Source organism: Coptis chinensis, chromosome 2 (assembly GCF_015680905.1).
Source record: "Coptis chinensis isolate HL-2020 chromosome 2, ASM1568090v1, whole genome shotgun sequence".
NCBI classification, from domain to species: Eukaryota; Viridiplantae; Streptophyta; class Magnoliopsida; order Ranunculales; family Ranunculaceae; genus Coptis; species Coptis chinensis.
In genome coordinates this window covers 112,936,305-112,964,001 of record NC_141457.1, presented here as the reverse complement: position 1 = coordinate 112,964,001, position 27,697 = coordinate 112,936,305, and the positions used below count along the sequence as shown (strand labels likewise).

The 27,697-nt window shown below is 36.6% G+C and overlaps 2 protein-coding genes across 2 annotated transcripts; both read right to left on the bottom strand.

Annotated features, from left to right (window-relative positions):
- Positions 1–328: 328 nt before the first annotated feature.
- Positions 329–7,721, bottom strand: LOC147520836 (QWRF motif-containing protein 2-like). Its single transcript, XM_086592344.1, has 6 exons — positions 6,283–7,721; positions 3,033–3,152; positions 1,827–1,943; positions 1,650–1,739; positions 810–917; positions 329–733 (listed from the first exon to the last, which is right to left on the bottom strand). Exons 1-6 carry the CDS (start codon positions 7,645–7,647, stop codon positions 659–661), a joined length of 1,875 nt encoding a protein of 624 aa, XP_086448470.1. The 5' UTR covers positions 7,648–7,721; the 3' UTR covers positions 329–658.
- A 16,399-nt stretch (positions 7,722–24,120) lies between these two features.
- On the bottom strand, positions 24,121–26,612 carry LOC147520835 (uncharacterized). The gene is made up of 3 exons (XM_086594986.1): positions 26,239–26,612; positions 24,728–24,789; positions 24,121–24,618 (listed from the first exon to the last, which is right to left on the bottom strand). Exons 1-3 carry the CDS (start codon positions 26,327–26,329, stop codon positions 24,421–24,423), a joined length of 351 nt encoding a protein of 116 aa, XP_086451112.1. The 5' UTR covers positions 26,330–26,612; the 3' UTR covers positions 24,121–24,420.
- Between the last annotated feature and the right edge of the window lie 1,085 nt (positions 26,613–27,697).

The following is a 27,697-nucleotide window of genomic DNA, read 5'->3' as shown; positions in this document are numbered from 1 at the left end:
CTCTAAAGAATATGCTTAAAATTGAAATTTTACTACAAGGGTCATAGAAGATATATAATGCAGCTTCTGAAGCTAGCTGTTGATGCTATAATTGATGAACATTGCCTTCTTTAACGTGAGATTTACAACAGGGTCCTTACAAAGAACTAAACCCTTTTCAGGGAGAATGAAAACAGAAAGACTCGCAAATTTCAAACTCAACTTTGCAAATAACATGATCGAAACTGACAACTTATACCAAGCAAGGTGCAAATAACATGGCAGTCCTCGAACCCAACAAAAGAATTTGGCCAATAGCTAAATAGAAAAAGAAATCAACAGGAGATTGTGGAAGCGAACTGAAGCATAACTAAAGATTATAATGTAAAACTGAAAAATGATGCATATATACATCAGCTTTAATCTTACCTACAGAAAAGAGGTAGTTGTATACAGCTAAAATTAGTTCATGCATAGCAAAGGTCATCTTTTGTTACTTGCGCATACAAAAATACATGACAGAGCAAACCTCCATGAGCTCCAAAGAGCCCAACTGAACGCTCCGCTTTACACAACACGAACAAGCACACAGTACTTTCGTTTTAGCTCCAACTCCCTTGGCTAAAATGAGGAGGTCTAATCTGAAGTTAGCATTTAGCGCAGCTAGTCAGCTTCAGCTCTATACTTGTGTTGTCAGACTTGTTGGTACACGTTTTAGTTGTAATATATTTGTTCTGAGGCTACAATGGTTGACCTGTTTGCATACATTCATTACTTTATGAAAAATGAAAAGAAATATAAAATCACATTTAACAGGCAACTTGCATTACCTGCATGGCTTCTAATGTAGACAAAAGATCTCTGCATTGATCAAGCAAAGCCCGCTCTTGTAATATCACATTCGCAAGTTCAGCCACCAAGTGGTTCACTTCCTCAACCTATAAAATGACATGGACTAGGTCACTAGACAACCCTGTGAAGTTAAAATATGGAACGAACAGAAGCAGTACCACATCCGCAAATTGAAATTACTTCACTCCAACAAGATAGATGTTATACAGCTACACAAAGGACGCACAAATAAAACATATTCATTTCTAATGATGTGGGAATATAATAAAAGTTTCTTAGATCAGATTACAAAGGTCATAGAGGATAAGTTACAGAAGGAATAAATCAGTCTGCGGTAACTGATGTATGACTTGGAAATCCATAAGAAATGTTTCCTTGGACATTGCTGTTTTGTGTAAAGTGAATTAAGCGTATGCATTTCTAATCATGTAGAAATTTAACATTCTCTCTTTTGTATATGGCTACATTTTCTAAAACAAAAAAAAAAATCTTGTCTTTTCATTCTTTAGATGTCCACATTTTCTAAAAGGATATTCGTTCATGTGGTAATGGTTATCTCATTTACAGTTTATATCTATTGATGCTGAAAGAAGATGGCACCAATGCTTGGATCAGGAAGAGAAAAGCTAAAAGAAAATGCCACATGCTAATAATCGAATTTGAGCTTTATTAGAATTTCACATTATATAGACCATAGAAATAGAAAGATCTTCACATGCCATTTTGTTTATAAGCATAATGAAATTGACAGAAGAGCATCAATAATAAAAAGGACAGAACTGCAATGACAGAAGCCAGATTATTAACAAAGAGCAAACCTTTAATAGTGAAGAACATACTGAAGATGCCATTGCTTGCATCACATCAACTGCTGAACCAACAGCATCCTTCATTTTTTGAATATCTGCCTGTTGAAAGAAAGACAAATGAAATTTCACAAAAGATCAACGGATTGACTCTAGAAAGCAGCATATTAAAATCATTTATTCACATACCCTAGCTCCACCAACAATTGGAAGGCGTAGAGTGCTAGCCTCCAGGGCCTCAATAGCCCCGGATAAGGAACTTGTGTGCTCCCTGTCCAGAAGGCCCCACTCTTCCAAATAGGTCATCTGCATTGGTAATTAAGGTTCATTTCAGGTGCAAATACTTTCAAGGACTAACAAACAACCAAGCTGAAAAAAATATATATAATAAAATAAAAATACTTATATATATTATTTAATAAATAAGATATTTATAGTTATAATCAACATAAAGAACAATTTTATCAGTACAATGTCATACTCAATCCCAAATAAATAAAGCAGCATGCCATTGTTTTTACATGTAATATAGGGATAGTTTTCACTAGGATATGGAACATACTACCTTTTGCAATTATGTGGGGTATTTGGTTGGAACGGAATAGATGCATCTTTGAGGGCAAAGCTATGGTGATCTAGAAAGTTGTACTAGACATCAAAGGACAAAGGGCTCCTTTGTTATTAGAGTAAAAAATTTGTGGACTTAAGAAACATTCGTTTTGAACAATTTGTAGCTAGATGGAAAGATACTATGCATAGAGAGTCTTGAGTAGGGTGGTTGGTTTACTTTTGGGTTGTTTTGTTTATATATACTATGTAATGGTAGGTTATCTCGACCTACACTTTATTTGATCTAATACAATTTAACTTTTACCGATCAAAAAAAAAAAAAAAAGGTTTTCACCAAATTGTTTTCTCCAATTATCCCAAATAGTCATCTTTCATACCCACCACATTAGGACACCCAAAATTTGGCTTTCTTCCTCCTCCAACCGCCAATACCGCTGTCACCAGAGGCCACCACTACAGTGGCCAAAGAAGAAGAACAAGGAGGATAAGAGAAAACAGGTGACAAAGTTGACAGCATGGTGGTGGTGGTGGTCGTTATGGTGTCGTGGTGTTGCCTGTACAAACTTCTCTGGGACATCAGGACATACAAGTAATTTTATTGGTTGCCGCACTTGCAGAAATGGTGTCTTTAAATAAGCCCAGCTTACACACTTCATTAACAAAAATTGTATACACTCATAGTCTCATACTAATGGTAAAGAAGGTACATTAAGCAAATAGTGTGCAATTGAAGCAAAGTGGGCAAGGACACCAAGGTTTAAGGAAACCAAGCAATTACAGGGAAATCTACATAAGAATAACACAATGGTGAAACAATGAGATTACCTGGCCTTTAAGGATGGATGTAAGCTTTAAATTCTGCCTCACCAACTGCAGCTTGATCCTTTTGAGTGTGACAGATTCACGTAACTCTGACATAGATATCCAAGCATTATATAGATTTTTCTGGTAAAAGAGAAAAATAATTTAGATCATGAAACAAGAATGGTCTACATTTTTCTTGATTACTGATATTAATATTAATATAAATATAGATATTATTTTATAAATGTTATAATATTATTATTCATTTGTATTGGAAAAAAAGTTCAGCAAAACTCTCATTATTGTTAGCAAGGTGTGAAAAAACTGAGAGAGGGGAGTGTATATATCCACCCCTAGCTCCCTTGGAAGCACAACCCCAGATCCAACTACAAATAGATTACATCAAGATTACACAACAATGGTTCCCAGTTAACCAAATGATGCCAATTCCAAGATTTCCATAATGCTGCCCCATGGTGCCCAGAGATTGTTAAATGAAGTGAAAGAAATATCCCATAAACTTGTTGATAACTGGCCAGAGATGAGTAGGCGGTGCAGATCCTCTTCCAAGTTCTTAAAAAGTCTAGTCCACTAGATATCCAAAAGGAGGAAGAGAAAAACAACCTCTCTCTGTGAACCTCCTTAGATATCCAACAAATGATAGAAAGTGGATACTGACCATTTTCATTTATTTGAAACACGTGGAGTCAGTTTCATTTGGACTAGTCAAGCAGATTGAAAGTCGGATATTGTTCCCACAGTTGCCTAAACTAATCAGTTGACTTCTTCATCTTTTCACTTGGTCAGGACCTTAGCAACCTAAAGCATGTGGGAAGACTGACGCTTGTGCTTTGAATCCACGCTTTGGCGCTTTTAGCTTAAATTCATTATAAAAGCTCATTTTCCATTGTGCAAAGTCACGCTCTACTTTATTAGGTCGTGCATTTGCTCACCAGCTGTCCTACTTTTTAGCACAAAACATTCTTCAAAATGCATACATGTGGCCAATTGTGTGACCAATAATCAAGGAGGACATCATCCTTCAAAGTGCATACATGATACATGAATAATTAAGGAGGACAAACATCAGCATGCACCTCCTTCAAAGCGCGCACACCCCCCACATATGCATATGACATTATGACCACACGTTGTAAATAGAACAGTTAAGTAATTCTACCTATATATAAACTATTTCTATAATGAATTTTTTTGGTTAAAAAGAAAAAGTCCCTATAACAATTTAAATAAAAATAAATATATATTAATAAAATAAAAATAAAATGATATATATTTATGCACTCTAGACACGCTTTGAATATTGACAAACTTGAAGTTTCGACGCTTTGACACTTGCACTCCCGCTTTCACTCTTGCACTTGCCCTACGCTTTGGTTGCTAAGGTCAGGACTTCTTATATCTTCTCCATTTTTCACCTTATATCTTCCAGCTGGTTGCAAGAAACTTGTAACACATCTAACACGTAGATGAAGAAGCTCTATCCCGCAAAATCCAAGGGGTAGCATCATGAGCAAAGACCATTTCAATTTCCAAAGAGTGCCTAATTGAACAACACAAGCTATGAAGCACCGACACTCCTCTAGGGGCAACGTATCCATGTCGGACACGTATTCGACACCGACACATGTCTCATACTTAATTTGGAGTGTCGGACTTGATAATTAATTTTTAGAATTTCCGACACTCTGTGGACACGCTGGGGACACTTCTACATTTTATTCTTATTTTTTAAAAAAGTTATTAAAATACTTACAAGAAGACATGACTTGGTAAGGGTTTTATTTCACTCTTGAAATAAGAAAAATGAGGCACACTACATGACTGCACTTGATGATTGCCAAGTCCTTTTTATATATATTTGTTTTGAATTTTCTGTAATTATTATTTCTTTCGTTAGCATTAGCTTGCATTTTTGGACATGTATGTTGTGTTTTAATTTTGTTTCAAAACCAGTGTTCATATTCATATTTTAATTGAAATTTAACATTCTCCATCAAATTTAAATCAAAATATGAATATGAACACAGGCTTTGAAACAAGATTAAAGTGGACATAACATATCTGTGTCCTATTTTTTTTAAAATTGTCGTGCCGGTGTCCGTGTCCATGTCATGTTGTATCTGTGTTGCGTGTCTGTGTCCGTGCTTCATAGAACACAAGAGCTGGCCGACAAATCCCAATGGGTACATTTCTTCCCATTTAGTTTCCCCTCGGTCTAATTGGAGAGGTCTAATTGAGATCTTTCAACAGATATAAATTTTAACAGAAACCGACTGGAAAATCTAAGTTATGACATTTGGAGTTTGGCTTAAAAGTATGCTATAGAGATTTACATAACCGTCTGTCGACTTGCACTCTCGCATAACCATCCCAAGTTAGGAGTTCAAACGATGACCAATTCCGCTGCTAAAATGGTATGAAAAATTAGCAGTGAACGGTTATGCAACATCCCTAATGGCACGGCAGAATGTACATTGTTCCCTGCTCAAGTTGCACAGATTTCTCGCCAACAACACACCAAACAATCCTGTTGTGAGTCAACTTAACAAACTCCCTGTTTGTCTTCTTGTAGACAAGGACCAAAGCAATGAGAAAATTTGGAAATGGGGATATTCTGAATTTCTGATAACTAATGTTGCAAAGATATTTGTCCTTAAATCCTCAAAAGCCTGCATCATAACTACTCAACATAGTATCCATCAGAGCTCCAGATGGAGTATCCCTCCACTCCTCCCAGATCGAAATGATGGCCTCCTCAAAACTAGTTTTACGATCTTATTAATGACGCATGCACATTCATATTAAGATTTCGACTCCAAAGTGTCACTCTTGTAATCTTATATCTAAACTCTATGCTCACCCAACCTAAGCTTTTCAATGAATGGTGTTCCTAAACAGGACTTGCAAGTTTTAAGAAATTTCTTTTTAATACATATATATTTGAGCAAACTTAGTATTAGAAACATGAAGCATACAGGTCAACATCAGCTCAGAAATTGCCTTAGTTCCCATGTTAGCCTATCTAAACCTAGACTAGAACTCGTTCTGCAACATTTTAAAGTATGAAGAAACTATCCAAAAAAACGAAAAAGAAAAAATCGTTTCTAACTAAAAGTCAAAATTATGCAGGATAATCCTATAGTTTAAAACCTACATTTATAAGCATGATATTGCACAACTTAATAAATACAACATACCATAAGATAACAGCATTAAAGCCCAATTAACTCTAAAAGTCATGTGATCATACCTCTGCTGTCAGTCTCTGAACAAACAAGGCAGCATCTGCTCTAGCATTCACAAACCCCCACTGCAATTGTCGATTATACAAAAGCCTCAATAAATGAGCATCCACTACACGGTTTTCCCCCAACTTCGCTCTCCCAGCAAAACACAGAATTGAAGGCATACTACTAACTTGACCACCCATTGCACTAGGTGTAGCATTCCTCGTCCGAGATGGACTAGACATTCCTCTAGGAGAAGACATAGACGGAATCATTAATTTACTTGGGGACACAGGTCTAGCAGGACCTCGAAGAGGGGATGCCATCCCCCTACTTGTCGAAACACTTCGAGGAGACGAAGCCGGACTATCCACTGAAAACCTCTTTGACGAAACCAACTTGGGCGTACTACTAGGGTCTTGCAATCGACGCAACCTAGTATTCGTCTCTTGCCAAAACCTAGCAGGAACACTAATCCCCCTCGGTGGTGCATTCCTCATTCTCCCACATTCTTCAACTCCGAAATTCCCACCTGACGACACACTCTCAGTATCAGAACCAACTGAATCCATATCAAGTGATTTCACTAATTCACCAATATTACCCCCTAACAAATCCAAATGCATCCTTCTATCTAACTTAACAGATCCAGTACTAATAACTTTCTTCTTCTCACCTGTACTAAAATCCATACTTCTCGACAACTGATTACTATTATTACTACCCCATTGTCTATTTCTCCCAGGCCATCGTTGATCAACTGGCGTAGTACTATTCCCATTCCTCCTTCTCTCTGGCAGACTTTTCCTATAATTCGGTATCGTTGGAGTGGGATTGTGTACAGGTTTAATCTTACTAACAGGTAACGAAAACGATTCCCCTTGAAACGAAACAGATAAACTTCTAGTAGATGTAAATAAAATCTTTGAAGCAACAGATACCTCACCATTGTTTTTTGAATCAAGTTTTCTTCTTTCAACCGACTGTGTCCGTTTTAACGGTGTTGAAGGAGTGGGCAAGAATCTTCTAGAAGAATTAGTGTTTGAATTAGATGAAGAAGTTGATGAGGTAGAAGATGATGATGATGATGATAAGTATCTCGAGGTGACTTGTCTAGATTTAGGTTTTCTTACATTGTCTTTTTCTGATGGTAATAAAGGTGGTCGTTTTGTTTGGTGGTCAGTTGAAGTGACGGTGGAAGATAAAGCAGCGACCATGATTAATAATACAACATTTGGGACTAGTAAAATAAGAATGTAGAAAAAAGAAGAAGAAGAAGAAGAGTATTTAAGAGGGAAAGAAGAGGAGGGGATTACGGTTAGGAGATGAGGAGACGCCGGGAAGAGAGCAAATGAGGGATGGTTGTTTGGGCTAAATTTTGGGGGCATAACTTTTTACAAGGAAGAGAGAGAAAGAGAAAGTTGAGTTTGGGTTTAGTGAAGCTTTAGAAAGACGTTACGTTAAGTTTTAACTAATTTTAAGATTTGTTTAATTAATTTTTTTTTAATTATTATTATTGGATCATGGAATGTGTGTGTACTTTTGGTTGTGATTTGGGTACGGAGGTGGGTGTTCTAGTACAAAACAACATTATGGGTTTAGTGAAGCTTTAGAAGATTGTTTAATAATGAATATGGATGACATGATTTAGGCTAAGGGATTGTTTGTTTTCTCTATTGTTTTTTTTTTTTATGTCCGCATCGAATCCAACTTATAAGTTGAGTCTTACTTATAAGCAATTTTAAACTGGTGGAAGTGGTGGATTTGTTTTACCCATTTTTTTTTTTTTTTTCCACGGGATTTTTTATAAGTAGCCGATTTTTTTTCGATTTTTTTTAAAACTGTCGGGAAAAATTCGGTCCGAGAATTTTTTTCAATTTTTATATCGAAAATAGGAGATAGTTGAAGTCGGCTTTCACCTTGTTTATCACCGGGTTGGTGATATAGCGGGGGTGAAAAATCGGTGATAAAGGGGTGAAAACTATCACTTTGCATTGCAAATGCTCTTATAAGTGGTGATTGTAAGTGGTGGAGCACTTGTTTTTACCTATTTATTTTTTTTCCACTTATAAGTAGCCAATGGTCAAAAAAAATTATAAGTAGGGCCGAAAGTTGTAACCCATAAACTTATAAGTTGGGATTATAAAAAAAACACATGAACATATAAAAACCACATATTCTTTGAGAAGAAGTTAATGTCTTTCCAATAACACTTTATGATTATCATAATAAACAATATGTCTATTGTGGATTGTTTAATACATGGTCTATATGAATTTATTTCTACTTCCATTGAATTGATTTCTTATATGATCGTTATTAACTTTGACAAGAGAGTACACGTGTTATTAAAATATAGGTAAAATTGTAATGTCACCACTTATAAGCGCTTGAAAAAACAAACACCCTTGCCACTTATAAGTACTTATAAGTATAAAAAAACAAACCGATTTTAGGACCTACTTATAAGTGTTTAGCACTTATAAGTAGCAAACACTTATAGGTAGGAAAAACAAATATCCTCTAAGTCTAATGGCTCTTTATCTTCTTGGAGGCCAAAGCGGAAGTTTTCACTCTCTATCGCCAATTTAAGTGGAGTTGTATGACTTACTTTTCTATTCCGTGCCGTAGAGTGGTATGATTTATTTTTTATTATTTTTTAATTTGCATTTTGAGCCAGATGAAATGGAGTGATTTGTTGAGGGTTTCATTCTATCCCTGTAAAATCATTGGACCCATTTTCCTTATCTATATCTATAAAACACCTTATACAGTTATACCTAGATACCTAGTACATGTTTATATGGGTATGTTTATTTGCGAGGCAAATTATTTTGACAATTCACCACTTTTAGGCAATTGTCTTGGTTTATTTGGAAAAGTATTATGAATCAACAGTAGATTTGACTCATGAACAACCCATATTAGGCTTTAGTCATAGCTACAAATACTGATAGAAGAAATTTAATGAAAAATGCCAGAAATGAATACCTACTAACCAACTCATGTGGAAGAAGTGAGCATGTGGGTATAGTTTTCAATTTGTTCAAGAATTGATTAATATTTTCTCCAAATCTTTTAAATAGAGCATGCAAGAAATGTGCTACAAATAAAAATGGAATGGGAATGAATATATCTTTGATTTGGATCGACCACACAAAAGGCCAAAAAATATGCAAATATTATATACTCTTAGCTTCAGAATACTCATTGAACAGAGGGTAACCAACATTTAAGAGATAACTCGCCCTTTGAGTATTGATGACACTTTTAATATAGAGTTCTAATTAAGTTTTTCTCGTTACTTCTTTTTCACTATTCCAACCAGGATTGCAAGCTAAGACAAGTAATGGCCAGCATTTATTAAAATGCCATTGATAAGTCACTTAAGGGAGACATAATCCATCATGAATACTGCAGCCTTAGACGAGAGTTCGTTGCTTCTGTCAATTTTCTGGGATGACTGAGATCAGAATAGCCATTTAACTAATTCTAATTATTCAAACCTTTTTTATTGACTTGTGGTGCAAGTGATTAATCCCCTAAGCTAAACCTAGAAAATTCCCTTAAGAGAAAAAGTGACAAGAATGTTAGGCAACTTTGAATTTTCTCTTCTCATACATACCCTCGGCAACTTTGATCGCCGCCCTCTATAGGTAGGGTCGCATATATAGCATTTTCGTTTGCTTACAACAGAAGAATTGATTTATATGACACGCAGTGTGCCTAAGTGCCTAACCATCCATGTTGATCCAAGTGCCCTCTGCAACTTGATGCATGAAATATAAGAAGGTTAAGCTACTCTGTACTTAAGAATTCGGTCTTACAGCACCAATGAATTTCCTTGAGGTCTTGAGGACATACACATGCTTGACTGTCTAATTATACCCATGTTCGTATGATCGTATCTGATTAAGATGATTAGGAAAATATAAATGGTTCAGTGAGATTACTTTCTTATTCTTCTTATCATCTTAAATTGTTGATTTTATACTCCTTATCAATCGCCATATGTTTCAATGACATCTCTCCTACGTCATAATTTACCTCACAAGGAATATTGTAGGAGGAAGTGAGGAACCCAAATGTAATTCTCCTATTCTGGACATGAACTACTCTCGATCCCAAGACTGTAATTTGTAACTAGTAGTTCAAGACTTCTGAGTCCATGCAGGCATGCAGCTAGGATAACCACGCCCATTCGCTCTATATAACAGTTCTATGCTCAAACAGTGCAGTTCGTGTCAAGTTTGAGAAGGATTCCAGGACCATGGCTTACATGTAGGACATGTGTGGGCGTAAATATAAGTGCATCTCCTTTTCGCCCCTTTTTCTTTTTGCGGAATTGGGATTAGCTGGTCCATGGACAACAAGTTGGTCTCGTAGATTGATATAGAAGCAGTTGCATTGCGTGAAATATTTCAAGGACCACAACAGGTTTTGATTCTTGGGACCAAATTATCTTTTTCTTTGCACACTCTAGGCAGTCAGGGTCATTTAGAGGGTCCTCTGCCATAAGGTATGTTTTCCTAAACAAACACATGAAGATATATGGGTGAACAATCATCTCACATACAAAAGCAGCTGCCAGCCTGCCAAGGTGTCCCAAATTAAAGAGAATGAGCATCACATAAAGTAAAATAATATAAGTAACTTGGCAACTAACAGAATTGAGTGAATTATATTAGTGGGTGCTTTTGGAACAGGCAATGTCCCTTGGCAGCTCAAGGCGAGGTGGAATAACTGTGTTACACAACTTCCACTCACCAAGCTTATCTCAATTTGGAGGGAAGCAAACTTTTCAACAGATTTGGCAGTGAAAAATGGCGTGAGTTTTTTGAACAACCAAACCATGATATATGAGTCTCCCTGTGGGTACTACTATAGATTTCCTTAATTGCTTGTATGGTGCACCATTGTTGCGATGGTTGCAACAGTATGAATTTTAGGGGAGGGATGTAATGTAACTCTCCTCAAAACCACTTCTTTTTTTAATACATTTTTAAACTTACCAAGTAAAAATAAAAAAATTAGTCGGCTAGCAGATGGAACAAGTCTAACTGTCACAGCAGATGGAACAAGTGTGATCGCATTTTTATTAAAAAACCAGCAACACGAACATAACTCCGATATTTTTATTTATTTATTTATTTAGATAATCAACATAACTCCGATCTGACAAAATAAGGAAGATGTAAAACATATATCTAGCGTATGCACAAAAATGTAATGACATAGTGTAGCTATATATAGCCTATAGGTCCACTTAGAATGAAATATGTTTGCTATATTGCTACTGTTGTTGCATTGTTAAGTAATGATTTTAATAAACGAACAATGAGTCAATGAAAAAGACTGAAAGTTCATAAGTTAGATAGATTTGTGTCTTAATTCTTAAAAGACACTCTAATATTATAGTTCATCATAAAGTGGCCTCTAAAACAACGCTTTATTGTTTATTAACAAAGTATAGGAACATTCTGAAAGTGATTAGAGACCTAGAAAAATGATTTTGTCTTGAACCTTGTCTTCTCATTTCCACTTCAATTTTGCTTACATTAGTGCGTAAGCAAAATCAATAGAATACCTTGTACTACTTTGTGTTTATAACAAGTGTGCCCATTCGTAGTTAGAGACTTAAGAGTTGTTAGGAGACACACGTGTAAGCACCATCTTATTCCAAACAGTATATTGTAGACGTGTATCTTTTGTACTGTAAATGTGTCAAATAGAAATCAGACCAAGAGTGGACGTATATATGTTTGCTATCAGCCTATCACTATATATGCCTGTTTGATTAAGAGGAGTTACAACACGGTGGTGAGAACTGACAACCGACCTAGAAAGGAGGAAGGTAAAGATTTTGGGTAATATGAAGAAGTGGGGACAGATAATGCCGACAATTGTTGAAGACCTAAAAAAAAATCCTCAAGCCCATAATAAAGACTTCACAAACCACTAGGCCGACCACTTGTATGGGCCCCCATTATGTAAAATAATAATTTATTAGACTGGGCCAACTGAACCACGTAATTTCTAAACCGGGCTCATGAAAAGTTTATAAGTTGTACTTAGCGTATATAGGGCTGTCAACGGGCCGGATTTGAACAAGACTCACCTATGTCCAAGTCCCGTCTAAATTATATTTATATTTAGAAGGTCCAAGTTCGGTCTAGGTCCCGTTGGACATGATTGGATTCGGGCCTAGTCTAGGTCCAATAAAATTACATGGAAATTGTGTATTTTTTTATTATTTCTCTTAAAAACAAAGAAATAATGTATTTTTTTATTATTTTTAAAAAAAAATTGAAATAGAGTGTAGTAAGACTCAAACCCAAACTTTATATGTGGCACTACAACACTAATCTATCAAGCCTCTTAACATTTTATGTATAATAGTAGTTGCAAATTTAATAATATTTATTTGAAAAACTAAAAAAATGACCTTAGTTTTCGGAATGGGCCGTTATCGGGTCGGATGGGAGTATGTCCATAACTGGCACAATAGTCTTATCGGACAACATTTAAATTCTAATCGGATTCAATCCGATATCGGGCCTGGCCCAGCCACTGACAGCCTAAGCGTATATAAAACGCGCGTGATGGTCACGCTAAACCAAGGTATATATATAGCACAACTCTTGTTATTTTCATCTCTTGTTTTTGTAATTAAATTTTTTAGGGTTTTCCCCTTTTATCTGTTTAACTTGTAGTGGTATTTTGAAATCTAATTTCCCAACTTGTTTTAAAATATTCTCAATCGATTCTAGGGTTTTCTGTTGTTTTTACTATTCTTTTTTAAAAACAGAAAATTTCCTATTTGATTTTGTAAAATAAAAGGGTGTATTTGGTTATATGGGAGAATATGAATGGCATATATGTCTGAGTTGTAGAAATATTTCAACAATTGGATGGAAACACGTGCAATTATATTCTCCATCCTCAAAACATTTCATTTCTTGAGGGAGGGGCATGGTGAAAAAGGATGAAAATTTTCGGTTTACTCATGAATGTTCTCCATGCAATAATGATCCTATTTTAGATTCTGTTAAGTCAGATGAAATGTAATCTTTTTATCTCTCTGTAACACATTCTTTTATTTGTAATACCACTCCTTACTTGCGTGCAAAAAAAAGTTCTCCATGCAATAATCAACATACCCAAATCTTTACATTTTTTGCTAAGAGTGGGGTCACTCATCGACACGTCGACACACTTGATTTGTATCTGATTTATTTATATGTTACTAGCCATTTGGCCCGGCCTATGGCCGGACTTGCTACATAGATAGCTAATGACTCAAAAACCTAAAATCCACTTAAATAAATAATATATGTATATTGATAGCATTCACTGCTTATAAATATATATATACTTTGTTTGATGGGTTTATGTTTTTCTAATTTTTTTTGAAGTATTATTGTCCTAAATAGCACAATGAAATGAAGAAAATAAGGGCCACATTTTGACATATATTTTATAGGGAATTGAAGAGATGAAGAAAACCTGGGAATTTGATTCCATAATAAGAACAAATTAAACCAAATAACAAGAGCTCTACTAATTGGAAATTGACCTCGTGAGTCATGACAGAGACGTAAACCTTGGGTAACAAATCTTTAACAATTCTGATATACTTGGAAAACGTTATATAACCACCCAACAAAGTGATTATCTTTAAAAGCACGGATCTTAAGAGTTGTAAAAGCGTATAATAATATATCTCACGGAAGCAAAGTGATTATCTTACCTTGAGGAAGAACTTACCATGGGGAAGAACTTTATTTGGTAGGTGGTGAGGTTGAAGATCGAATGACACTGATCGAATAGGCATTGAGAGAGTGGGTAAGGCTAAGTTCAAATTAAACAGGTGGCACGTCCACGTGACATGAAACAATAATCATACTGTTGGAATAGTTGTATTTTCCAGAAATTATAAGCTGCTAGAAAATTTTCATGGAAATTCATTTGGAAATAGAATATTACATTTTGTCGTACATGAGTTGCATACATCACTAAATGAAATGAAAAACACAATCTAAGGAGCGGGGAACCTTGAATCCTGCTAGACATGAAAATATCCAAGTTCAAACTTAGTCGGGGTGCCATCCACATGACCTGAAACAGTAATTTATGTTAGAATAGCTATATTTGCCTTGGAAATGAGAAGTCGTCTAAAAATTTTACTTCAACTTCACTTGAAAATAGAAAATTAAATAATGTTGGACAGGGGTTCCATACATTTCTAAATGAGATGAAAAGCGTAATCTAAGGAGGAACCTTGAACCCCTTTATATCCTGAAATTATTTTTTTAAACAAATGGAGTAACATAGAATTATGTCTCTTTTGTTCTACCAATCCACAATTCAAAATAAAAAAAATGTAATTCCTCAAATTCCATAAATTCTCCATTTATCTTCATCAAGACTATCAATATATATTATCAATATAGATAAATCTCTCCACTGATATATTTATAGCTATCATATTTTATGATCTCAGGCAATACCGTATACTATTGATATAGGGAGTTGTAGTCTATCATTTTAAGATGCTAATAAATCAGTTTCACTTAAAGGATAAAAATGCCATTCTTACATCAATATGCTAATACCTTATGAGGCTGGAGAATCATATGGTAATGGGAATACTAATTAGGAACATCCAGTAGATGGCACTCTAATTTATAATTACAAAGAACCTGATTATCAGCAATGTTCAATACTCCCTCAATCCAATTAAACTAACCATCAGCTGAGTATATCTCATCGTGGTTCTAGCTACACGGCTACCATAATTGTTTCCAGCTCTCTTTTTAAGAATTTAGGCATGGTTGAGAAGAGTAGCACTTGGTAGCGATCCATTATAAAAAAAAAACTGAATAAAACAATCAATCTAAATGCACCGTTATATACCCCATTTGAAGCCTCATAATATATTACAACACTAATTGCTTATTATGTAATTTTTTTACTTTTTGAAAGCCATGCTAATAATCTGGCCTATGAGTGTCAAAGAAATTAAACAATCTACTAAAACTTGAGTCCAAATACCAAAGTTTAACTATAAAAAAAAATCGCTAGAATTACATCTCTAGCATGGTCAAGTGCACCAACTTTTTTAATATCATCCCACCATGTCATAAGCGCACGTGGAGTGCACCGAACCCGATACATAACACATCTCTAATGTACGCAAAATGAAACTAAAATTAAAAAAAATAAAAATAAAAATATATGTATTTAACTACTAAAATTAACTACTACTACTGCTAATATATAAAATTAAAATACATACATTTTTAAATTGCATAGAAATAAAATTCTAAAAAGCTTCTAAGCAATAAGAACAATATGCTAAAACGTACAATACCTTCTATCAAATCAACTAATCCAACCAGAAGATTAACAATTATCTTTATCTAACACCCACATAGACGAAGAACCAAATAAAGTGTGGTGGCTTCCTTAATATTGTAGTCGTCCAAATTGCTGTGAAGGCTCAAGCTACATCGCTTTGTAGATGAGCCTTTCTTGCGACCTTATATGTATTCCTCCCGCTCTTCAATCATTTCTTGCACATTTTGAGCGGTATAAGATCCATCCACTCTGCAATTAATCAATTTACCTAAAGGCACCCTAATGAATATTTGCATGTTGTCACTCCTCAAATTCAATGTCCGTCCTTTGAAAAATGTAAGTCCGCTAAAGTCATATCATTCTCGGCTCCACCTTGTCAAGCGGAGTTTACGTTTGCCAATTGGGATCTCCAACATGCTTACAATCGGGAACTTGACATTCAAAAACAAGTAAACCATCTTTTCACTTTAAGACTAAACGTTCTATTTTTTTCAAGTAGTAACCGATATTAGCATTGTATCTCCCAAAAGCGAAAAGACTGCATAAATTGTTGACCCTCCCTCAATGTTATAACTTGCAATCGTTCGACCATCATCCAGTTCTTCTCCTAAGTAGAAAAGCTCTTGTTGGCCAATGAGAGATACCCTCCTTGTTTCAGTATCTGGCTTGATAGTAAGGACTGTGTCCCTCATATCCACATCAAGTGTTATTGGCTTCTCGATCGCAACATCTTTATATGTATTTTTGTTGAATCTCGAATCGAGAAAGACACTAATGATTGAGCCATTCTTTATGTCATAATCAACAACCATTTGCTCATTGCGAAGTCAATCTCCGCAAATGGACTCTTGATTTACCATAGATATACCTTCGGTTTTGAAAATTCAGTTTTCACGTTTTGGATTGTGTCAGACTTCTTCACCTCTCTCTATGCAGTTTTAACCACAATACCTTTAATAACCATGCCAGAAATCAAAATACAATAAAATTAGTACTTTGCTTAAAAAGTCGTCCACACAAAATTTATAGAGTTGATCAAAGTTGAGGCTTGCAGTACAGAACCCCCCTGAAATAGTAGTTACTGAGCTACTCCTGTGCGGTATCTTAAAGATTCTGGTGTATCTTGTGATTCCCACTCCCAGCCTCATTAACGCCCTCTTTTATTTAATTTTACCCTGATCAACAACATTTATACGTTTTGCTAATAAATTCAAGAAGGACAACCCATAAACCAAAGAGAGATCCTCCATTCAAAAAACGGAAAGTTGAGCCAACTCAAGGTATGGGCATATGTCAGATTTTAATCTCTTGTAGAAAGTTGATATTATTGTCATGAAAGTAGATCTTGATATATAGCTTAAATAGTTGATAATGATGTTGTTACTTACTTGATGTCTTGCTTTTTTCCTTCTCCACCCATTGCCACCCCATCATCTTGGCTTATGACTCATCGAAGTCTACCTAAGTCCGTGTTTAAGTCGCCGATGTCTTCAACACATCTTGGCAAGGGCAGATTCTCGATCTCACCGGTACCATCTCCATGAGAGAAGTCAAGGCCTTGAGAATCTCTTTTCGCAATTCTTCAAAGGGTCGGATAAGCGTGGAAGATGGTAATACTCCTCAAGTAAAAAAGACATGAATAGGAATAGGAATAGGGTTTACATGAAAGGTTATTGCCGGTTCTTGAGTTTCTGAAATTGCATCAACGCTGAGTCTGGATCTTTTAGGAGGAGGATCCGGAACATATTTGGGATAATGAACACCGATTTTCAATTTCAATGTATTAGAATATTTGGATGACTTGTCCAAGTACATGGCAAAAGACTACTTGGAGGGAGGCAGTCCTTTATATACGGAGTGTTTGGAAATAACCACTGAAGCGGCAAGGTGGAGCGGGGTCAGCCCCAACTTGTTTCTCTAGCTCACATTGGCTCCCGTTTGAAGCAAAAATGGAATCCCTACGATTATCATTAAGCAAACGCCACAATCTTAACAAAGATAAGAAAAATATGTGTCCCTGTCATGAGAGATTTTAACTATGAACTGCTATTGAAAGCGGTGCTTGAGGTAGCAATGCGGCGGAGTTTCCTTCTCAATGCGTTTCATTTACATCAATGTTGGTACCGGTGAAGAAGCTTTACAACTTCTTCATCGCACACCTTAAACAATAGTTCAAATTGTTACTATCTCATCCGGACATTCACATTGCTCCTCATAATTTTGCCACCAAAATGCCATGTTTGATTTGTCTTCTCATTCTTAGTACCATTATTTTATGCTCCTTTGCTTAATTATTAAAATTCAGATAATACCTTAGGCCATTTTTCACTTCCGGATGAATAAGTTAGGTGTCCCTCATCTCATGTCATTTACCACTTCTAAATTCCCAGATTAATTGTTAAATGAATAGGATAATCTTTGTTTCGACAATCTAACATTAAGGTAATTGTCAAAATGACTTTTAATAATTACAACCTTCCTATGTATATTTTATATTTTACGAACAGCAAGAATAAAAGGTGAGGTGACTTCGCGGTCGAGGGACTTTGCAAGAATGAAGCATCGAATAACTGCAAAGAACTCAATCTCAATGAGCGATAAATTTCTTTTCCGAAGTTCTACTCATCAATCTAGTTCGGACATTTTATCTTTGTCGATCAAGCAAAGTACTTGATATCATGGCGCCACCTCTTACAGCCATGATAGCTTAGCGATGGCGACTTTTGGAGCAATGGAAAATGGTGTATTCGTTTCTGTTAATTTGGAAATGGAGGGCCGATCCGATTACTCTCATGAATGTGTCTCCATGGATCACCACGAGGACGGACCCGGCCACAATGGATAGAGATTTCCCATCTGTTGTGAAGCTAGGGAGTAGAAGAACATTGTCGGGTGTTTCACTCTACGAGGCGGATCAATCTATCAACACGAGGTAATACCGTTAGTGTATTCGTTAGTGTATTTGGGTACCAACTCGGCGATACGACCCAACCTCCATGTGTCTTGAGGGAGCCATGGATCTAGTCATTGTTGGATGGGAAGATTGTGATATGTGACGCAGGCATCGGTCAGAGTACATAAAGGGCAGGTAGTGAAGGATGTAGGGGGAGTGGGCATGATATTGGCCAACACTTGCTGAAAATGGAGAGGAGGCTGGTTGCGAGATAGCCATCTTTTACCCAGCAATAGCGGTTGAGCAACGGCAAAAAAATTGATTAAGCGATGCATACGACCAACCCACGCCAACAACAACTCTCTAGCTTTGGGGGACGAAGTTGGGCATTCTATAGTAGCGACATTCTCATCGAGAGGACCCAACTTCGGACGTTAGAAATTACGGAAGCCCGATCTTGTTGCACGGTGTGATGTGTGAACATCCTTGCCGCTTGGGCCGGAGAAAATAGGGCCATCCGTCGCCGCGGCCAGATCCACGGGGAAAGTGAAGTTTAACATCTTGTCGAACGTCTATGTCATGTCCTCATGTTAGTGGTGTTGCGGCTTTGCTTCAAGGCAAGACACCAGAGAATGGAATCCCGCCGCAATCAAATCAGCATTGATGACTACAGCTTATATCTATGATAATACCTTTGACCCATTGAAAGATGCTTCTGTTAGAAAAATGATTTGCTCAAATCCATTTAAATATGAATGAGTAGTTTGTCTCCCAAGTTACCCCACTTAAGATGAAATGGGTTTTATCTTGAAACAGTACGTAAAGTGAGAAAAACCTTTTCGAAATGGTGCACTAGTTCGAAACAGTGCATCATGCCGAAAAGGTGCGACTTTTCGAAATGTGCACTGGTTCGAAACAGTGCATCATGCCGAAGAGGTGTGACCTTTCGAAATAGGCACTGGTTCGAAACAGTGCTTTATGCCGAAATGGTGTGTCTTTTCGAAACATGTGACTTTTCAAAGAGTTGCTTACTTTTTCCCAAGAGTCACTGTGTTCTTTCGAAGAGGCACCACTCACCTATAAATAGTGGATGAATTTGGAGAGAAAGAAAAAAACACGAGATCACACAGAGTTCTGATCTTTCTCTTCTCCCTCTGTTCTTAGTCAAATACTATGTTGTGTTCGCTGAGTCTATAGAATTGAAGTGCTAGCTTTCTATAGAAGGAAATCCATTCTATCTTGGGAGATAGTTTCCCATCAACCTTCAAGCACCGTGAGGGGGAAAATCTGTCTTAAAGACATAGTGTATCTACACTAGGCTCGGATTTAATTAAGAAGTACAAGACACTTACAAGACAAAAGGTTTGTATAGTTTGGTAATTGGTAAAGAGTAAGTACAATTAAGTTGTATATTCCTAACAGCTTCAACAAACGCGCCTTCAAATCCATTCGACCATGGAGTCGGGCCATATAAACCCGTCAAGAGCTCTTCACCTCGCCTAATTTATGATATTGGGTCGACGATTATTTGAACTTCTGTGCACACAAAAGCTAACCCCGACGAATTGAGAGCCTCTACCAAATCATCCAATCGATCTTGCCGGCGTTCATTAAGCTAACCTGGGAGATCTAAATTATCCATCCATTTTCTGCTTTGTATTCCCAGCCAGGTGAGGCGGTTTTATTCCCTACTTGACTTGACAAACTTGAGCGAATTCTAAAGCGAGCGGAGAATTCAATGAGCTCAGAGACAACCAAATCGACAAACAAGAATTTGACACTATTATCTTAGAACATGTTCTAATTTAATAGTTGTAATAATCATAAAAACAATAATGAAAGATTTTCACCAAGGGGTTTGGAGTTGATAGTTATACCTTGTTGAAGCGTCGGTCTCAAAATCAAGTGCCAAGCTATAAAGTACGGCTCCACTCCAAATCGCGGTAACCGTTATTTTGGGCCTCTAAAGCGTTTTGCCTCCACCAATTACGTTCTTGAGAAACTTGATCTCCTTTTGAGTGAGCAAAAGAGCACTTTTCCCTCTTGACATATAGCTGATTTTCCCTAAGGATCACAAAAAGTAACTTACTGGGGCTATCACTTTTCAGGTTTTCTTTTGTTTAAGAATGGAGATAAGATTTAAGAACGGAGTAAGAATGGAGATAAAATTTAAGAATGGAGATAAGATTTAAGAAAGAAGTTTTTATCTACTTATCTATTTTGGGTTTTTATATATTTTGGGCTACGAACAATTGAAATCGCAAAAAAAGGGCGTAAAAAAGGGCGTAGAATTCATTTTTTTAGGTAAAATTTGATGTGTCAGTCTAAGAGAAAAAAGGGGGGCTGACGTGGGTCTGGGAGCATTCTCAACTACTCAGTATTAATGGTCTTTGATATATATATAGTTCCCTAAGTTTTTTAATAATCTATTTGTTGCTGATTACTTTTTGGGTTTTCTTTTCCTTCCATATTATTTTATTTCTTTTTGCTACTTAATTAGTTAATTACGAGTGTGAAATGTTTGCTCACAGTGATAATTGAGTTTTGAGCTCTCAACTTCTCGTAAGTTCTCATTTTCAAACCTCCCTTTTTGTCATATGTTTTGATGTCTATTTCAATGCTTCTTTCTACGATGTTTTTTTAATCTTTTCGAACATATTGGAGGTGATAAGTCTCCTTTTGTGACCATGCATAAGGACTTGCAGAATGCATGACATGTGATGGGGATAATTGATAATAGGACTTGAAAAAGGGAAGGCAACGAGTAGGAGACATGGACGCGAAAGAGGGCCATTTCTTTTCCAGGCCTTGTGTCTTGCTCGTAAGAACTATATAGTCGAGAGAAACCATGGATCCCCCTTACTTGGGTCTCTTGTATTTTGCCCTGGGTTTGGTGCCTAAAACCCCTTTATAGGTGTTGTTTGAACCTACAGTCAACTTTAATTTATTTATGTTTAGTGTGACTGAAGCTGATGGTCCAAATCCTAAAGTTTTTGACGGTGGTAATCTTTTGTAATTATCCTGAGCTCATTATGTAGTCTGGATGTTTCCATATAATTATGACGAAAGTTCAGTTCTAGCCGTGTTGTGTAAATTTGCTGTACTCAGGACCTTTACCTTCCTTAGACCAACTCCAACGGTTCCTCAAGGATCCTGGAATCCAATTTCAGACTCCAAGCGGTAAATGCATGGGATGCCACTTGCAATGGCATTCAAGACCTTACCTTGTTTGATGGAAGCCAGTTGAAGTGGCGCCTGAAAGAGGTCGGATGCAAGTTGGATTGGCTTCTGGTTGGAGTGGTGCTTGAGTAACCTGCATACCTGCAAAGTTAACTGCATAATATAGGGTGAGAAATGCGATTACAGATATGGGAATGCAAGATACAACACGTTTGGGGATGGTTTTCACTGTTTTGGTGTTATAAAAAAGACGGTTGAAGTTGGCCTTAGCGTCTTGCTATGGAGGGGCAACCTTAATTGCTAATGAAATTTTATTCTGCTGATCAAAAAGAAAAATTGGTAAAGACGAAAATAAATGATGTTGGTTTTCCTGTTTTGAGCAATATGCATACTATAAAGAATAGTAGTGAGTCAGTGACTATTTGTTGTTTCAGTAATAACATATCAACTGTGCTGAGTTCATTTTTGTTATTTTTCTGAAAAATTACTTGCGTCTATGATTCTTTGTTATGAACCAGAATATGGGATGTTTATCAACCTAGTGGGCTAGTGGGATTCTTTGGAGAGAATCCTGTCATGTTGGATCCTGCTTGCAGCATTCTTGACTTACTTGAGCATCGGCAAACTTGAATTGTGGTGCCAGCAGTAGCTGCAATTCCATGCTGCACCTTGCTCTAAACAACCCATGCAGGTGGTAGTTTCCTGGTACCCTCCTAAGAATGGTTCCTGACCATCGCTATGAGACAACCTCAATTCGTCATGGATTACAAATATTCGTCTGGAGGTTCATTAGAGCCTTAGAGGTAAGTTAGGCAACCGGTTCTCATCTTTAACAGTGTTGTTTACTTGGTACCTGTAGTTTTCTTCGTGAATGATCTTTTTACAATTACTTTCAGTTGTTTTGCAGCTGTTTGATTAGGAGATAGGGTCGAGACTCGAGATGCAAGATGTGTTTTGTCGGAAAAATCATAGCCAGCTAATCTCAATCTTTGACTACATTGACGCATAGTTGGTGAGTGTTTTTCACATATCACTCTAGTGTATACTGCCCCAAGGATCATTCAGTAAGGCATCTCTATACTTAGGTGATCTCGATTCTTAAATAACAGAAACTCAACTTCCGTTAAATTAAATGTTAGCGGAGAGATGCATTCCTGTTCCACCCAAAAAAAAGGATTTGATGATTTTAGACATTGTAAACCTTAGTAATTGCTAGGGTAGTCAAATGTCCAGCACATTTATGCGTTCCTGACCACTTCATAATTGAACCTAGTTTTTTGGTGCATGCCCAACAAAGTGTGTCAATTCTGAAAGTTCAGTCCTATAAAAAAAATTATTTTCAATCCAAACCGTTTACTGGAAAATACTGCAACATTGTGAAATTGAATCTCAGTAGTAATAGTACGTGGAATACACACCTTTACGGCCTTACATTTTAAAAATTCTAAACCTATCAAATTTTAGTTATCCCTTGATCAGACATAATTTTTGTGAAATGAACAACAAAGTATGATTGAAATCATTTATGCATCAAGTCTTTTTAGGATGTTTTTTAATTAGTTGAAGTATTAATATGGCGAATTTCTATACAATATTATGTGTAGGTTTTGTTTGCAGCTGGAACCGACACTTCAGCCGGCACAAGCATAAAATAATGCCCATTTAGAACAAGGCCGCCTTATCAATGAATCTGTTCTGATGTCAACAAACTTCCATACATAGCATCTCATGAACAAACCTTGGTTTTGCTATTCTTACCAATGTTATTGACCTTAGAAATCGATAAGAAGAGAGTTGGTGTGTGAGGCATAGACAAGTTGGTGTGTGAGGACTGAGGACAAAGGAGGCAAGAGGATTGATCTATGAGTGTGTTTAGCAACTGACAGGAAGCTAATTAGGAATAGAATGGAGTAGGAAACCATTGGAATGAAATCTATTATAATAGAATTTGATTCCAACTTATAAAATGTGTATTTGACAAACATTCAGAAATCATCTGAATTTAATTCCTATTTCAATTAATGTGTTTGGTTGCAGTATAGAATCCCCTCTAACATATTCCAATTTTTAGTTTATTTCCCCATTTTCGGATTATAAATAAAAAACTGATTCCCATAGTCTAGGATTCTTTTGGATTAACAGGGTCTGTCAAAGACTTAATAAAAGGAATTGGAGTCCATTTAGAATCAATTCAGAATTGGATTCTATGTCTCCAAATAGGCCCAAAGTGAGTGGTCCACCAAGAATTCCAGTTAATTCCACTCCTCAAGTCCGATTCCTAGTAAACAAGCGCACTGATAGGTAGTGATGTGGATGTTTCCCTGTGATTGGGCTTACGAATGTTAAAAAATTATTGTACCTCGATTTATTTTTCAGTTGCTTGTGCTTGTTGTATTTGATTAATTAAGAATAGTCAAATCCATCGAGATTACTCTGCTAAAACCTTTCTGGGAAATTCATTGACACCACAAAAAAAGATCATTAACTCACTGGTGAGATCACATATTTTGGACAAGGACCTTAATACGAGGCTTTAGTAAATACATCAACAATCTAGGAGAAAAAGTCTTCCATTTGCATTTCGACACCAGTTTATCTGTACATGCTTCTCAAGTCACTAGGAAGGATTAGAACAACACATCCCCTACCGTGGTGGGTTATTATTGATTTAATATTAACATAGCTGCCATGTCACAGAACAGTGTCATATAGACTGGATCTCATTGCTTCAGGGACCACCAGGCTTTGGGGGAGCTGAGGGTGTTGGCTTTGGAATATAAGGCATAAGAGGTGCCCCATGCTCAATAGGTCCATTTGTTATAGAGGTCCTTGAACTTGGAACTGGATCAACCGGCAGGTAGTCTTCCAGGTTCACATCTTGACCGTTTTTCCTATTGTTACCGATGCTCGGATAGTATCCCTTTTCCTGTAATGATAACGGAATATCAGTTAAGAGTTGCACCAAGTGCAGCTAATCCTTCCGAGAAAGGAAGGACATGAGAGCATCGGTGTTTACTTAAAGTTTCATGGCATACCTTGAGCTTCCTATTATGCAGTATGGCCATCTCACTAGCACCACTGCTATAAAAGACCGTATCTGTAGAATAACAACAAATAATTTCAGTATTTCAATGGCTCGCACTCGAGCAAATATTGTTGGAACAGACGTGAGTTAATTCAAGTCCAACTAGACCTAAAGCGCACTCTTATAGCAAAATCCTAATTCAATTGCCAAGAATTTATAGCTGCTATACTGTGTTGCATGGGTACGGGACGGAGTGTCTGGTTTGGACACGGGTACGACAATTTGGACACGCGAGATCTGAGAATTAGAGTCTGTTTTGCTTGTGTCCGGGTATCCATACCCGTACCAATGTCCGCAGGACACGCGGTACAGAGGAAATTAGGGCGTACCCATGCAACAGAGCTGCTATGAAGCCATAGTGGAGAGACTGCTAGAATTCAGGATCTTTGGAATCCCAGTGAAGTCCACACGGTTCAAATAAATAAACTGGTGGAGTGGTCCACTGTTAATTGATGTCAGGAAAATAATTCTAAGGGGTTAGTATGAAATTTAAAAATGATGGATGGGTTCAAGTGAACATGGTAGATGGGAGGAAACAGGGGAACTAGGGAGTAAACGACACGGGTAGATGTGTTTGTTGTCCTTGGATGATGTAGGCAGGTAGGAGGAAGAGTGAACAATAGAAACTTCCTTTTGTGTTTACATACTAAAATTTAAGAATGGATCTGTCATATTGCAAATAAGCAAATTCATAATCTATCATACATGAAAAGAAAACACGATCGTTTCGATTTTGATTTTCCCGCACAATAAATAACTAAAGAGTAAAGGGTGCAACAGTTTGCAGCGAGAAATACGACTTAGAGATCCAGATATGTGAACTCATTCATCAGTAGAGGAGCAGAACGATTTGGATACTAGTAATAGATAGTGATAGGGCTAGTATATATTTCGGTATTTCCACAACAAAATATTTGTTCTTATGGAGTTATGGTATTACATTCCTAATGTATTGAACCAGAAAACCAAAAATTTGTACTCCAGATTTACTGCTAAACTATTTGGATAGAGACCAAGTTTTTAAGGCTCGAGCTGGCCTGGGAAGCGAAAATCGTCAAACCATAGAAAAATTTGTCTATATAAGGCTTATTTTCTATTGGAGGTAAAGATTTCTTTGGGTCAAACAGTCAAAGTGGCAATGCAAAGCAAATTTCAGACTAAACTAAACTGGAGTTACCAACAGCCATTATTGCACATTTGCATGCAAGAAGCACCCAAAATTGACGCTATAATTACTTTAGTCCCAGGCTCCCGTTTCCTCTATTTAATCCAAAAAACATTTATTCATAGGCTAAATCTATGGTGGGTACCCTCTGACATCTCGGCCATTCATACCAAAGGGTGCGTGTGTATTTAATGGTAAAAGTACTGATCCAACGACCCATATGACCTGCGCACCATACGACCTGTGCACTGAAGACATGCTCTTATTCATAAAGAAGGGAAAGTGAAGGAAAATACCAGGCGAGGAGGTGGTGGCAGTTGTGAAGGCAAGAAGTATAAAACTTATTCCCACCACCAAGAACAAAGCAGACTTCCCAAACACTCTCATTGTGTAAAATTACTATCAAAGCACAATTTGCTCCTAAAACAAACTTTCTACTATCTTCAGATTCTCCAGTCTCCACCGCCCTTATAACGAAATTAGAAGGACCCACTCTTGCGTCACTAAGGAGCTTTAAGGTCTAACCATAAAATGTCTAAAAATATAAAAGAAAGAGTTTCTTCCTACGTACCCATGTCGGAATTTTCATACCAGGTAAAAACAAGAGAGACCCATCCCCATTCTCTTCCTCTCTCTCTCTCTTCTTTATTTAATGGAGTGCATGTGTTGCGTTGTATAACTTGTGTTGTGTTGCAGAAGGAGGGAAGTGAAGAGAATTGAATGCTGGACAGTGGTGAAAAGCGAGCCTTTTAAATGCGCTCGTTACCAGGCTCGAGCACGTCTCAAGTGATACATCTCGGGTTACTCAAGCATTTGTTCCTTCTGCTTTTATGACTAAAATCACTAAACACGTACACTACCCTGCATTGTAGATTTGAAGCCATTGAACAGTTGAACCATTGCTTTGATCAATGATCAAGTTATGAAGCCTAGCTGTCTAGGGAATATATTTTTTTGTCCAACCAATTTTTAGAACAACGAGGCCGTATTTTCATATTATTGCACTATAAAAGGCCAAGTAGGGCAGTAAGCTCCCGAGAAATGCAGTGCAAGCCCAACTAAAGTTTATGTTGGGCTCGAAAAATCTCACTAAATATAGGCCTAAGCGCAATATAACAGCCTTTTCTGCCACCTATTTTAGGGGTGTGCATGTACCCAATTACCATAAACCAAACTGGAACCGAACCATTTATAGCGATTCTAGGTCCTAAAATGTTAGACCCGTAAAAATAGATTTTTAAGAACTGAACCGGTAAATAATTGTAACAGTTAGAACGAATAGTAAAAAATCAATGGGTACCAAATGAAATCGGAACCGATTATTATGATTTTGATATATAAAATTTAGTATTATATTACACTAAATAAAGGCAAATCATAATATTATAATATATATTTTTTGTTTGTTAGTTATAAAAGTTTATTAAATATATATAACATAATAGTTAATGTGTGTTATATTAAATGCATGTTTTATAATATTACATTAAACACATGTATTATAAATGTTAATAATAATGTCAATGTCCACACGTATACTATGAATTAGCTAATACACGGTATATATTAACTAATATGCATGCTTGATATATTATATGTGTATATATAGAATAATAAATACGTGCAATGCTAACTAACGATATAATTGTCATACATGTATTTATTATATATATATGACGCATGTACATATAGTATAATGTCCACGTATTCGCAAAATACACGTGTACGTACAATTTATTATATATACTTAAGTGG

Bases quoted from the DNA above. Each gene is read 5' to 3' on its own strand.
- LOC147520836 (XM_086592344.1), bottom strand. From the start codon at position 7,647: ATGCCCCCAAAATTTAGCCCAAACAACCATCCCTCATTTGCTCTCTTC. The intron at 1,740-1,826 runs GTATGTGAATAA...TTCTTTCAACAG, and splicing joins CAATTGTTGGTGGAGCTAGG to GCAGATATTCAAAAAATGAA. The intron at 734-809 runs GTAATGCAAGTT...GTATGCAAACAG, and splicing joins CTACATTAGAAGCCATGCAG to GTCAACCATTGTAGCCTCAG.
- LOC147520835 (XM_086594986.1), bottom strand. From the start codon at position 26,329: ATGAGAGTGTTTGGGAAGTCTGCTTTGTTCTTGGTGGTGGGAATAAGT. The intron at 24,790-26,238 runs GTATTTTCCTTC...GTTATTCTACAG, and splicing joins TGCCACCACCTCCTCGCCTG to ATACGGTCTTTTATAGCAGT. The intron at 24,619-24,727 runs GTATGCCATGAA...TTATCATTACAG, and splicing joins TGCATAATAGGAAGCTCAAG to GAAAAGGGATACTATCCGAG.